At 42.5% G+C, this 14,442-nt stretch overlaps 1 protein-coding gene across 1 annotated transcript in view; it reads right to left on the bottom strand.

Annotated features, from left to right (window-relative positions):
• The window catches only part of WTIP (WT1 interacting protein), a 52,985-nt gene that overhangs the window by 12,041 nt on the left and 26,502 nt on the right, over positions 1–14,442 (bottom strand). The window contains 1 exon segment of the mRNA XM_026680158.2: positions 6,717–6,784. Coding sequence (XP_026535943.2) covers positions 6,717–6,784 — 68 coding nt within the window.

The raw sequence follows: 14,442 nt of genomic DNA, 5'->3' as shown, positions 1-14,442 counted from the left end.
TTCAAGGGACAGAAAATGAGCATAACCACCAAGGAGGAGGAGTTGCACACAGTTTATATTTGCAGGACAAGTATGAGAAAACATAAAAAAGCTTCTGCTTGCAAGTGAAACTCAAGGATTCAAAAGTTGGTAAGATGGATAGTAACAAGCGATGGAAAGAGGGCAGAATTACTTTGCTTTAATCTTTTTTCCAAAGGGAAACTATCATCTGGTGAAAAGGATTAAAAACCCAAGGTAAATAAAGAGACGGTTAGGAGTCCCTGGCTAGCATTAATGCAAATTAGCCTTTAGAATCAGATCAAGAAAATTAGAGAAGAACAAAGGTTGTTCCTGTCTTGGGACTTCCGGTTTGCAAGCTTGCGGCGGCAGCAGGGATTCGCGACACCGCGCAATCCCTGCTGCGTTCGCCGCCAAGGTTCCCCCGATCCGTTTGGATTTGGGGGATATAGCTGCCCCGTAGAGGCAGCTGAAGACAGGGGGGATCCGGAAAGGGGTTTGGGGGTGTTGCAGACCCCCTCCCCAGCCGGCTAAACCCCCTTTTCCCGAGGCGGAAGAACGGCGGTCAGCAATGGCCGCCACGAAGAAATCTGCAGCCGGACAAGCAGGTGCAGGAGGGAGAGAGTCGGAAGAATAGTGAAAGTTGCTTCTAACCGGGACAAGACTAGAAAAAGTGACCTGGAATCTTGAAGGCTGCTAAGTATGTATTGTCTCTAGTGAGAGTTACAAGCTGCGAATATTATAAAAGGGAAAGTTTTTTCTTTGTTCCACTCTCCTTCCTAAAGTGACAGCGGAGGGAAAAAATCCTGTTGGCTGTGAGTGGGAAGGGAGAGGGAAAAAAATTGGAGCAAAATTTGAAAATAAGGAGAAGATTGCCTAGAATTTTAAAGAGTTACTAAATATCAATAAGACTTCCAAAAAAGATATTTGAAAGGGAACTTTGTGATTAAACTTTAACTCCAGAAAGAGAAAGTGAAGAAGGAGAAGGTATTTAAAAGAAACAGCCTGTTTGGATTGTTTGGTGACTTTGGAACTTTTGAGAATTATTTCTGATTAAAACATCTGGGTGGTTGTCTGGGAAAACCTTTTCTCTACACAATGGCATCACTTGTGGATGGATTGAAACTTGTATATCAAAAATATGAAAAAGAAAAGCAAGAAGGGAAATATGTTTTTGGCACTCTTTTTCAATTTTTAGAAATGGCGGTTTATACTTATGTGAAGCAGAATGAGCAACAGGATGATGGGGACAAAGAAGAAGCCATCTTTGATGAACAAATGACTTTGGTTGGAGAAGGGAAAAAGAAAGAGAAAAAGGAAAAGAGGACTCTAAGATCTGGAAAAATAACCCAAAAAGAGAAGAATAAGGTGAAAAAGGGTCATTATGTTAGGAAACAACAGAAAGGGGGAAAACAGAATAAAAGGGAGGTGGAGAGACAAGGGGTTAAAGAGGACAAGGAGAAGAAGAAGCAAGGGAGAAAGGAAGGGATGAGAAGCCCTAATGGTGGGGAGCAAGATGTTAAGAAGCAAAAGTTTTTTAGAGATAATGGATAAACTTTATTGATAAAGGGATTCCAGAAAGGTACATAAGACTGTATTTTTATATTTGTATTTAGAAATAACCATAGAAAATTGGAAATAATATGTAATTTAAAATGTGATAAGATATTTAACATAAACTAGTGAAATTTTTGTTAAGAAAAAAGGAGTACTGCAATGAAATATGGTTTAAGATTGTGATCTGGGGGCGGGGGTAATAATTTTTGGAAAGCATAATTGTTCCCACAAAGGCATGATATTTAATTGAAATGGATAAAATGTTTAAGATATAAATGATTGTTAATATTAATGATCAGACTATGGTATATTAGCGAAAATTTTTGTGAAATGAGAGATTTGAAGTAGAAGAAGGAGGAACATCGTAATGAAATAATGAGCTATAATATGTGATGTGGGGGGGAATAACTATGGAAAATAGGGCTCCCATAAAAGTATGTGATTTAATTGAAAAGTAATGTGTTAAACGTTCAAGATATAAATGAATATCAATATTAATGAATAGATTTGTATCATTTTCGATAACATAGTATAATTTTAGAATGTACCAGACAGAATCCCAAGGTAAGTTATGTGTTTTATATTAAGTATTATAAATATAGGGGAAGGAGATAAAGGCATCATACTCCATTTAGTGTACAGGAGAAGTTTTTCTTCTTTTTTAAAGAAGAAAAATAAATGGATGGCTGGAAATAGAACAGACAAAGAATAATAAATATTATGATCTGAATTGAGAGGAGATAAATAAAATAAAATTGAGAAAATTTAAAAGAGAGGAGAAGTTATATAGAAAATTGAAAATGTTAATAAGATATGAAATGGTATATAAAAGGAATATGAATTTGAATTTGTGTCTGTACCAAGAGTTATAACCCGGGACTAAGCAACTTTCAGAAAAGATTTTTTATGTTTTGTGTTTTTGTGTATTTATGTATTGTATGTCTTGAAGAATTAATAAAACTTGTTTTTTTTTTTTAAAAAAAGGTTGTTCCTGTCTTGGAAAGAGGGGACTAGAGTGACTTCAGACCAGTCTGTTGATATGAACCACTAGATCAGGGGTGTCCAACCTTGGCAACTTTAAGACTTGTGGACTTCAACTCCCAGAATTCCTCAGCCAGCAAAGCTGGCTGAGGAATTCTGGGAGTTGAAGTCCACAAGTCTTAAAGTTGCCAAGGTTGGACACCCCTGCACTAGATTATTCGGTACTTCATTTGTGAGCATTTAGAAAAGAATGCATTACTTGGCAGGACAGAATATCATAGGTTTAGCAAAAATAAATCATGGCAAGCCAACCTCAACTCTTTTTTTTTTTGTAAAGCTGACCACAGGAATGTGGTATGTATACTGTGCCTTAACTTGACTTGAGAAAAACACCTGACAAAATCTTCTGATGAGATTCCAGTACAGAAGAAGGCTGCAAAATGTGGGCCGGACTATGTTACCAACAGATGGATTCAATGGTTGAATAATTGTACAAAAAGAGGATGAGTGACCTGGATAGATCTGCCAAGGGCTGTACCACAGGACTCTGTTCTAGGCCCTATTTTGTTCAAGATATTTATAAATAAGTTGGATGAGGGGGGTGGAAAAAGAGGATTATCAAATCAGAAGAAAGCAGAAGGACAACAATTGTGACTATTCGAAAAATGGCCAGAAATTGGCCAGAAGAATTTAAAAAAATGAGAAGTACAGTTGGATAGGGGGGGAAACTTGCAACAAATGTCAAAAATAATAAAAGAAAGTTCCTTTCAACATATAAAAAACAAGAAAAAAGTCAAGAAAACAATTGGTTCACTAATGAGAGAAGGCATCAAGGAAATAACAGAGAGTGCAGAGAAAGCACTACTAATTGGCTCTATGCTGTATCAGGCCCCAGGAAATTGTTTCTTAGCTGTGCGGCAATCGCCATTGAACCAGGGTTGGTCGAAAGAGCTCCGACTCTTACCCATGCTAGATCAGAGGTAGGGAACTATGGTCCTTTTATGACTTGTGGACATGTCTGGCTCAGGAATTCTGGGAGTTGAAGTCCACAAGTCATAAGAAGGCCACAGTTCCCCATCCTATGCTAGATGGATAGGTAGAGAGAACGGCTGAAGAAGGCTGACTAGCTGAATGGAGGATGGCAAGGTCTGTTCGGGGGACCTGCTGTCCACAACAGCTGTATATACCTGAAGCCCCTCGTGGGTGGAAAGCATTTGAGTCCATTTCTCCTTTTTCTGACCATTTTGTTTTTATTTATCCCTTAGGATTATCCTTAGATGGGACAGGGTAGGGATTCAAAAAGGGAGCAACGGAGGGCATCAAAAGCAACCCATTGGCACAGTGAACACTCCTAGGATGGCTGTCAATGTGAAATCAAAGAATTGAGGCAGATAAGTTTCTTGATGAGTCAGTCAAGGAAGGCCTTTTGCCTGCCCAGTGTGAGAACTCTGCCGGGAGGTCATTAACATTTGTTTTCCAAATGTCATAGCTTTAAAAATGACCACACAATCCATATTGGCAACCTACGGGTATAAAAACCAGAAAATTTGTTCTGGTCCAAATTTATGGACATTTCTCCTAAATCTTTTGCCAGGTCAACAATGATTTATTTTTCCCTTCTCTAACATGGTATTCAAAGGCCAGCAGGGAGAGCAGATTGTTCCTGACTAAAAATAACAGTCCCTATTTTCTTTGGCTTTAAGAATGCTGCGGTTTATCGTCAAAAGGGAGGAAGAATATCTGGCTGGGAATAGTTATGTGAGTAAAAGCCAGCGAAAGGATCATCCTAACTGAATGCCAGCCTGATCCAACTGGTCAGCCAAACAGTCCCAATGGTGAGAGTTTGTGCAGCAGTACCAATGGTTGGCAACCACGTTTCAGCCGTACTCCAGGATTCTTTGCAAAATCAGAACTCAGATTAGGCACACAACTATGCAACGCAACACAAAAGGACTTCTTCCCCTGTTGCCCCCACGATCTCATTTTTTCTTAAGGCGCCCTCTTATGAAGCTGGGAGGCCAATCATAGTGTCCCATAAAGGAGCTGAGCTGAGGCTTAGCCTAAAAGAGTTGAAGTGCAGCTGGAACCTAATTTTCTCCCTTGGACCAAAAAAGGGTGACATTGGCAGTTCTTGGTCCAGTAGCAGCAGCATATTTGCAATGGGCCAGTGACATGCATGACTACTGCTAAATACATAAAGCTAATCATTTGTTTTACTTTATGGCCATTAATGCGCCATAAACGAGCTTCAACCTTTTGATAAAAGCTATAATTTTGATTTTCTGATAGTTTATTTCCAGATTATCATTGTTGCAGAAATGGACTAAGTTCTCAGAGCTTTTTTGAGGCCTATTGATGTCTGAAGAGAACTACGGCTTCATCAGTGCAGAGTAGAAGGGTGATGCTACCATCCTCGGGTTTAGGGGATGGAACTTTGGGCCATGTGGACATCTTACCATACAGTTGACGTAAACACTGAAAAATGGGGGGGGGGTTTAAATTCCTCCCCCCTCTTTTGTGTTGTAACTGGCTTCGAGAACCGTTGCATTCTGCACCTGACCCTAAGAATCATATGGATTTCTAGGGAGTGAATTAAATTGAGCAGCTTACAATTCATTGATGGATTGACAAGGCTTCCAGCTTCTCCCATAATTTGGTCCTGCATACAGCATCAAAAGCTGTCTTAAGATCTATAAAGGTGGCATATAATGATACCATGTTGTTAAATATTTTTTGATAAATTGCTTAATTTCAGATACAGATATTGGGAGCTGCCCGGTTAAGTGCTCCATCTTTTGTACTGAGATCTTATTGCAAGACATCTAAAGTGATAAACTGTCCTCTCGTGGAAACTGCTCTCACTGAACTGTAGGGCCTGATCATTGCCACATAGTTTGGTGTGTAACACACAGACACACACACACACACACACAGACAGACACCTGATCTGGCTTTCAGAAAAGGATCAGAGAAAAACAACTGGGATAATCATGGGACTTCAAACCAAGTCCTATGAGGACATGTTAAGGAGCTAGGAAGTCCTGAAAAGAGAAAACTGGGAAGAGATATAACAGCATTCTTCAAATACCTAAAAAGATGTCATCACAAAAAACCAAAATTATAGATTTATGTTACAACAAGACAGCTTATGATTGAATGTTACATGACATGCATGCATGTTTAAGTTTAGACTTCTACATGGAGCAGAGAATTAGATTTGTTGGACCCTACATCTCCTAACTCAGGATTATTTTAAGTAGGCAATGCAACCTAATTGCTGCCTACACAAAATGACAATTTGTCTGTCCCCAAATGCTGCCTTCCATGGAGGTTCTTCAGCCTAAGTTGCCCCATCTACGGAGATGGTCTAACAACTGGGCAAGCAAGACCCACAATCCTCGGACTACTTCTATGGCATATTTTGTGCCTCCCAACATTTGATCACAGGATTTTAGGATTTATCCAAATAACTGATCTTCTACTAGTTCATATTTATCTCTTGCTCCAAGATAGTCAAAATGCTTACTTATTTGCATTCCACCTTTACTGTTTTTACAAATAACTCAAGGTGGTAAACACACCCAACACATCTTCCTCCTCGTATTTGCCCCACAACCACCACCTCGTGAGGTGGTTGGACTGAGCAAAAGAGACAAGTCCAAAGTCATCCAGCCAGCTTTCATAACTAAGGCAGGACTAGAACTCACAATCTCCTGGTGATTGGCCCAAGTCACCCAGCTGGCTTTCATGGCTAAGGCGGGACAAACCTACCATCTCCAGGTGATTGGCCCAAAGTCAGCCAATTGACTTTCATGGCTAAGGATGGATTAGAACTCAACATCTCCGGGTAATTGGCTCAAGTCACTGTGCAAAAATTCACATGGTGGCAGGTAAAAGGCTAGTATACTGGATTTTACCAGCACCTGCCTGGTACTAAAGCTGCTCCTCAGAGGGCGGCATAATCAAGGTAATTTGGGGGACAAAAGAAATTTATTATTATTATCAGTACCCAATTTCCTAAGGATTTGACCAATTACCAATTATTCACAATTTGTCTCTGATTTTGAAATTCACGCAAATGAAATCGAGCCTCATTTAATGTATAATTAGTTGCCTGTGAACTTTGTACACACATACATTAATTCCCTACAAGACTCAGAAATGCCTAAAATCTTACTTACTAGGAAGTCTTCTTCACAGTAGACCTTTCCATTAACATTGTAGAAGGCTTTCCCTCGTAATCTTCTCCCTGTTAAAAATATTGCACTGTCAGACCTTTCATATTTTGGGGGTATTACAAAAGGGGATTAGGGGCAATACAATGGATAGGAACGGAGGGCTTCAGGCATTTCTGCTCAAGCTACAGTTGTGGGTATAAAAGCAATTTTTCACATAACAGAAGGGGAAAAGTGCCAAATATAATATATATGCAGTCATAGAAATGTATGTAATTCAGGAAGTTTAAGTTTAATTAGAAGTTAATTAAAACAATTTCATCTTCTAGCTTTCTGGGACTCGGCCGAGATGTTAATCGGCTTCCGAAAGCTTGTACTGCTATAATGCTTCAGAGCAGGGGTGTCAAACTTGATTTCACTGAGGGCCACATCAGGGTTGTGTCTGACCTTGGGGGGGCCAGGGTGGGTGTGGCCAGCTTGATGTCACTCATGTCAGAAGCGTCTGTGGCGGCCTGAGTGCTCTGCCAGCAAAAATGGGCTCCTGAGCTCCATTTTCGGCTGTGACAGCCTCCTGCAATCCTCTGCCAGCGAAAACGGAGCTCAAGAGGGCTCCCGGGCCCCATTTTCGTGGGCAGAGCTCTTGGGCCACCACAGGTGCCCCCAACAGAAGTGATGTCCAGCTGGCCACGCCTATCCGGCCCCCACGGTCAAAGAAATCAAGTTGGACACCCCTGGACTATATTACCACTTCTAGAAGCCTCTGTCCCTTTACATGGACTTTCCGAATGTACTATTGGCCCAAAATCAGTCCTCTCCCTGCATCCTGAGATTGTAGGCTTTTGGAATTGGGATGGAGCCATGTCAGACGGCCCTCCCAACTCACAGACAAATGGGACAAGCATTAGCCTCAAAGAGGGACGTTTGAAAGAGATACCCCTCATTGTCCATAAACATCTTACACAGCTCTTACAACAACAGCAAGTAAAACCCAGCAAGAGCCTTCCACTCCTAAACCAACCATGAGCAACCAAAACTGCCAGAATACCAGGCTTCAAAAAATATAGAGAACGCCCCCTGCATCACAACCTCACAAGGCTCAACTTAAAAGGGTGATAAAAGAGACCGGTATAAAATGAAAAGAGGCATTTGGGCACATCCAACAGCAGTTAATAGGCACAGCATGTGCAAGAATACATTATCTTGCTTTGGTATTATATTGCCACCTATTTTTGCACTAAACTGCCTTGAGCTCCCTATTTAATACGGTACCAGTGTCAAATGGGAGAGCTGTTTTTGAACCCTATATATGGTAGAAGACTTATGTATGACACAGAATTCTATTTAATCGACAGTTCATATATGCTCGGTAAGCTGAAGTTGCAAAGGATTCCAAGAATTCAGCCCAGGCAAGCTGCCAGGCATAGATTTTATTATAGCTGAGGTTCTTTAAAATAATTTGGACTGGTGGACTCTGGTATTAGCCTTTCTGTTTACATACATTTATCATACCGTGTTGATTCCCAAAGACTGAGGGCCTTGCCTTAACAGTTCCTGTTTACAAGGAAGGTAGAATCTTTCAGTTGATCATGTCCCATCAGTCTGTTGAGCACTCTGCAAAATATATGTGAGAAACCTATCCCTAAAGTTTTAGGACTGGTTAGACATAGATAATTAGTCAAGGAACAAGCTGGATTTAAAACTGTGGCTCTATTTTTGATCACGTTGTTATTCTACAACACTTGGTAGAGAAATTATCTTCAAAATCACACATGAAGCTAGATGCAGCATTCACAGATTTCATAGTGGCCCATGATTTAAACTTCCACTCTAATCTTTGACATAAACTCCAAAATTCCAACATAGACAGAAGAGCATGTGAGGTACTAATACCACTTTATATAGCCTTAGTAAGACCACACCTAAAGTACTGCATCCAGTTTTGGTCACCACACTATAAAAAAGAAAATTGAAACTCTGGAAAGAGTGCCAAGAAGAGCAACCAAGATGATGAGGGGGCTGGAGGCTAAAACATATGAAGAACGGTTGCAGGAACTGGGCCTGGCTAGTCTAGGGAAGAGAAGGACCAGGGAAGACAGGAGAGCAGTCTTCCAATATTTGAGGGGCTGCCACAGAGAGGAGGAGGGGGTCAAGCTATTATCCAAGGCACCCAAAGGCCAGACAAGGAATAAAGGATGGAAACTGATCAAGGAGAGATTCAACCTGGAAGTAAGGAGAAATTTTCTGACAGCAACAGCAATCAACCAATGGAACAGAAATTGCCTTCGGAAGTTGTGGGAGCTTCATCACTGGAAGCTTTCAAGAAGAGACTGTCAGAAATGGTACAGGGTGTCCTGCTTGGGCAGGGGGTTGGACTAGATGACCTACAAGGTCCTTTCCAACTCTGCTAACATTCTGTTATTCACCTGTCTACAAATTCTATGATAACTCAACTCTAAAAACCAGATGCAACTACTCTCAGAATCACTATCCCAAGAAAACTGCTGTTTACAGAGTTCAGTAGGGATACCTTCATTATTTAAGTATTATATCAAATTTTTAGGACTTTCACACGATTCCCCCAACCTGGGAAACCATGATAGAGCATTCAGCGCCCTGGATGAAGATTGTAATGCAGAAGCCGTAGAAATTAAGTACAGCACAGTAAAACATGCTGGTATTCACAAAGTACCTTAAACACACCCAGGAATTAAATATTCCAGCTGAGCAAGTCAAGTCATCCAAATATCTCAGCACTGTATTTCAAGCCACAACCAAATGTAGGCTGCCTATGAAATATGCCATTCAAAAAGCCCTGACACAGTTCTTGAAACTTTCTTTTATACTCCATGTTCCTGCTGCATATTTAACACAACCAGCCCGACTCTGGGTGCAATTACTGTTTGGGGTTCAGGTAGGTGCACACTATTCTTCTTTTCTCCTTTGGATTAAATTCCTCAAGAGTTTTTTTTTTTCAAGTTTCATATTATGTCTCAAACATGACACAATGTCAAAGGTAAGTTGTCCGTTAGCAAGACTGAATCTATTACCCTGGATTTTTTCACATATAGGACTAAATTTCTCCCTGTCATGACTAAACCCACTTTTTGACAAATTTATTTTCTCTCGGGTCAAGGCACTACACAAAAAAATGGCAACTTCTGGGTTTTTCCTTAGCTCACGAGAATCAAATTTACCATCCATTTTGTATTGGGACTTGCCATGAATTCATAATTCCACACTTAATTAAATATCCTGATCGGTATTACCTAAAACTTTCAGATTCAAATTATTTCAGTTCCTTAAATGTGCCCAAATTTTATCAACTTATAATCTGTTCACCTAATTGGTGAAATAATGCTATGTATTTTATGAATGTCAGGTATTCTACGGACAGGTCACTGGTCACAATAAAGATTCTTGTTTCCAATGCTGAGGTCCTACAATCGACATTGCTTAAGAAGAGACACTAAGTTGGGGAAGATTACTATAAAGGAACATTCCAGAAGTCAAACTAGAAAGTTTCTCCTGGCAGACGATCTTCCTAGGACATGCAGGCATCTTTGGGCAATGAGAAGTTAAAAAAACAACAACCATATGTCAGCTGGTGCTCCGTTCAAAATCCAAGAAAGAAATACTTAAGACTCTTGTAATTAGAGAAAAGATATCTTTTACTGGAAGTCAAGAGGTAGCAACAAGAAAATTCTGAATCTGGGGAAATAGGCACATACATCACATATATCAAGGGAGTGAAATGTTCCCACCCCCAATAGTTCAAACGGTTCTTCCAATTAAAAGTTGTGAACTTCATCATGTGGACATCTCCAGGTGGTGATGATTAGTTGACCTTGGCTTACTCAGATAAAGGTTTGCAGTTGCGCAGAGAAGAGAAAGCTAAGCAAGAAATAGAAACCCTCCTCAGTTTATACAATATCAGTTAGTAACACCTCCAGCTCACTTCCCATACTTTCCCCCTTTCCTCCCCCCGTTACTCATGACAGCCAGAAAGAAGCAAAGCAAAGGAAGATCTTGAAGGCTAACACCATACCTCATGACAACTATATCTTATGACTGTGTTGAAGTCACCATAAGATCTAGGCTGAGCTGAAGAAGCCATAAGTCAGAGCTCTCCAAACTTGGCAACTTAAAGACTTGTGGACTTCAACTCCCAGAATTCTGGGAATTGAAGTCCACAAGTCTTAAAGTTGCCAAGTTTGGAGACCCCTGTCGTGAGAGGACCAGGGCTACAGCATCGACTTAGGTTTCAAAGTTATCCTCAGCTTTGATCAGTTCGCACCACCACCTCTCTGCTGCAGGGTCTACTCCACGTAAATGGTCTACTATTCCTTCTACTTCCCCTGGGGAATGGGACTTTTATAGTAGTCCTTGACTTACGACTGACAAGTTTGAAGTTACAGTGGTGCTGACCAAAGTGACTTATAATAACCTGGTCCAAAGCCTTACAATCAAAATTGAGGTGTTGGGAAGTCCCCTGTCTGCATTTATGACTTTCAGGGGGCCCTTTAATCCCCCCTCCCCATGTCCTTTAGGCCCCCTGGATTCCACGCTCCTCCATCTTCCTGCTCCCTCTTCTGAGCAAGCATGCCCACCTGAGCAGGTTTCTTCCCCAGGTTCTGCACAGCCGTTTCCTTGTGAGACCTGGGAAAAAATGTCCTCTCGAAGGGCAGCGGCTGCACGTGGCTGTGGTTTCCTGCTTACAGCGCTGGCGCTTCCTGCGACGGCAGCTGCGTGTAGCGCTGCCGGCTGCGGCCTCTTGCAGCCCCCCTAAGCTGCGTGGTCTTGCAAGGCAGGCATTTTGAGGGGAGTCAAAAGGCGGAGACGAGGGAGGAGGCTTGGGGGAGCTGAAGAGAAAGCCGCCTCTTATCTTACCAAGGTTGCTTAGGTTTTGGGGAGGGGGGAGCACTTACTAAGCCATGTATAATTCTTGGTTAGTGACGGCAACAGGATTATGCAAGTTCCCATTTGTGGCTGCACCGCTTAGCCATGGAAGTTCCAGTCCCAATTATGGCGCTTGTAAAATGTGTGTGTGGGGGGATTGCCTGGATCCCCAAAGTTGCAAAGATGCAGTGGCTACTTTTTCCAACTTATCCGTGCTCTGTTACTAACCCTCACCCAGCCATTACCCCGAATGGTTCTTCCAAGCCACGGTTCCCTTTGGGGGAAAAAAAGTCAGGGAGCTTCTGGGGCCCTTTCAACCCAACATCTCTAGCCCACCCTGCAGAGAGAAGGGAGGGAACGGAGGGTTAATATTTTATGTTTTTCTGAAATGACACTGGAGCCTTCATTTTATATCCAATAATTGCCGAGCCCTCCTCCCCCTTCTTTCTGTTGTTATCGTCTGCTCTGCCTTCTCCTGCCAAGAATCATAGAAGCTACTGGAATTTGGACTACATGGAAGAATATTTTTAGGGTTGGGGGAGGGAGGGAGGAGGCAGAAGGCTGGCTCAGGCCTTCTTTTACCCAGACTTAAAAAGTCCCCGTCTCCCCCCCCCAGGCTCTTAAGGGGAGATGGCTTGTAGCAACTTGTTTAGGATCTACACCCAGATGGAAGCTTGAAGCAAGCAAGAACTTGCCTGCAGACAACGTGAAGGAGTGGAGCAGGGGAGGAGGTGGAGGAGAACAGCTTGTTTCCTCATATACAAAATGAGATGAGTCTACTTTACAAGGGTGACTGTGGAAAAAATAATCCCCACATCAGCAAAAAAAAACACCAATGCAAACAATTTCATCAAATGTGTGGCTACACAGGTGGAATTCAGACTTCTCATGAAGGGGGCTGGAAGGGGTTGAATCATCCTCCAATTCTCTTGTCTCACCTTCCTACTTCTACATTTTGTTAATGTATTTCCCTGGGGTTAAAGCCTATTTGTGTTTCATTCTAAAAGGGTTCCGCGCAAGTTTTATTACAGAAGCCAAGTGCAGCTTGCAGAATAGTGGGGCCATATAATGCTGCACCCCTGCTGCATTCTGGACCAACGGAAGCTCCCAGATCATTTTCCAGGCTATCTCCATGTTCTGCAATAATCCCATCAGGAGGCGGCAATGAGCGGGGCCTCCTGGTCCAGGAATGGAAGCAACTGGTAAACAAGGCAAACCGCTGTGCTAAGGCACCCGCCAGGCAATGCTGCCACCCGGCCACCTGAAGTTCCAGCAGAAGCTACGAGTCCATGAAAAACCTCAGATTGGGCACCAAGTCTGAGTGAAGCAGTGTCACCCCATCTAGAACAAAAGATAGAAATCCTTCAGCTCCCAGATCTGGGAAACCTCAAGCCCATCATCCCTTAGTCCTGGCCGGATTGAACTCTCCTTCCCCAGCCAGGCCCACAACCATCAGAGGTTGGGAAAGAACCTCAAGAGCTTCCCTCGGAGAGCTAATGACAGACCTGCGCAACTGGGCACCCTCTCCTACTGACGAAGTCTGCTGGTGGCTTCATGGAGTTATTGAAAAGGAGCACCGAGAGAACCACACAACAGGCACCCCATGTCTCCAACTCCCTCAGGCAGCCCAAAGGGACACGACAGTGGATGGTACTACTGAGGGCCGGTGAGACATCTAGGAGATGCTTTTCATTTTGCTTCTGGGGTCATACTTTTATCCAAGTGTTTGTAGTTCTAATTAAAATTTCATTTTCAGAAAATAAAGTGGAGGTTTTCAAAGGCTGGATGGTATAGTATAACACATCCTGCAGTATGCAGCGGGTTGGAGTATATGACCTCTTAGGCCCCTTTCAACTTTTATGATTCTATAAACTACTTGACAGGGCATCAAAATTAGCTCAGGCCTATGCTCTCTGCATGTCTATGATTTTTTTAAGGATTGGCAGTCATCAGCTGGCTTAATGGTCAAGCGCGCCTTAAAGATTTACATTATTTTGGTGCCATGCCAATCACTCGCTGTCATCCCACGTCAAGAATCCACCCATCTACCCACCACGAATGTTTGTTTTGCTTCAGCACATCTCATTTTCTGCATTTCCTCACTCGAGAAAACACCCGCAGCACATTTTTCCTCTGATATAGGTTGACTGAAAGTTATTGATCAACCATCAGGTTAAAGATTAATTTCAACTGGTAGTTTACAGTGGCATTCCTGGTGTCTGTCCTTGTGGTTCCTAACTGTAATTTTAACTTGGTTGTTTGCTTACTGGACATTTTACCTACCTGACTAGGTAACTTCATCAGTGGGAGTGAGGTGGGATTTGCTCCCTATTTACCTACAGTAGCTTGCCCCGTTAGTGTTGTGGGTGGATTTTCTCCTTAGTAGTTCTTTGATTAGGATATTGTACCTATTTTCTCTCACCACACAGACAGACTATACCAATGATGGCGAACCTTTTCGGCACCGAGTGCCCAAACCGGAATGCGCACGCACATGTGTGTGTGCCAGAGTGTCAGAAACCGAAGACCAGATGGCCAGCACGCACCAGAAGAGCAACTGGTGAGGGCGTGTGTGTCCACAGGGAGGGCTCTGCCTGCCACCTTTAGCATGCATGCCATCGGTTCACCAACATGGGACTATACCATAGTTTCAACTTGGAAACCAAGGCCAGTGATGGCTAACCTTTGGCACCAAGTTCCAAAGTGCGCGCGCCACATCCTCAAAATCCAACACGTGCATGGCGTGCACCCCCATGCATGCACACACAACTCCCCCACATGCGCCCTGCCCCTGCACATGCACATGCATACATGACCCATGCAGATGTGCTACGCC

Source organism: Notechis scutatus, chromosome 9 (genome assembly GCF_049901735.1).
Source record: "Notechis scutatus isolate UNSWTSFEM ecotype Mainland chromosome 9, rNotScu1.2, whole genome shotgun sequence".
Taxonomy (NCBI): Eukaryota; Metazoa; Chordata; class Lepidosauria; order Squamata; family Elapidae; genus Notechis; species Notechis scutatus.
The sequence above is the reverse complement of the archived record's forward strand: the minus strand, read 5'-3'. Positions and strand labels throughout refer to the sequence as shown.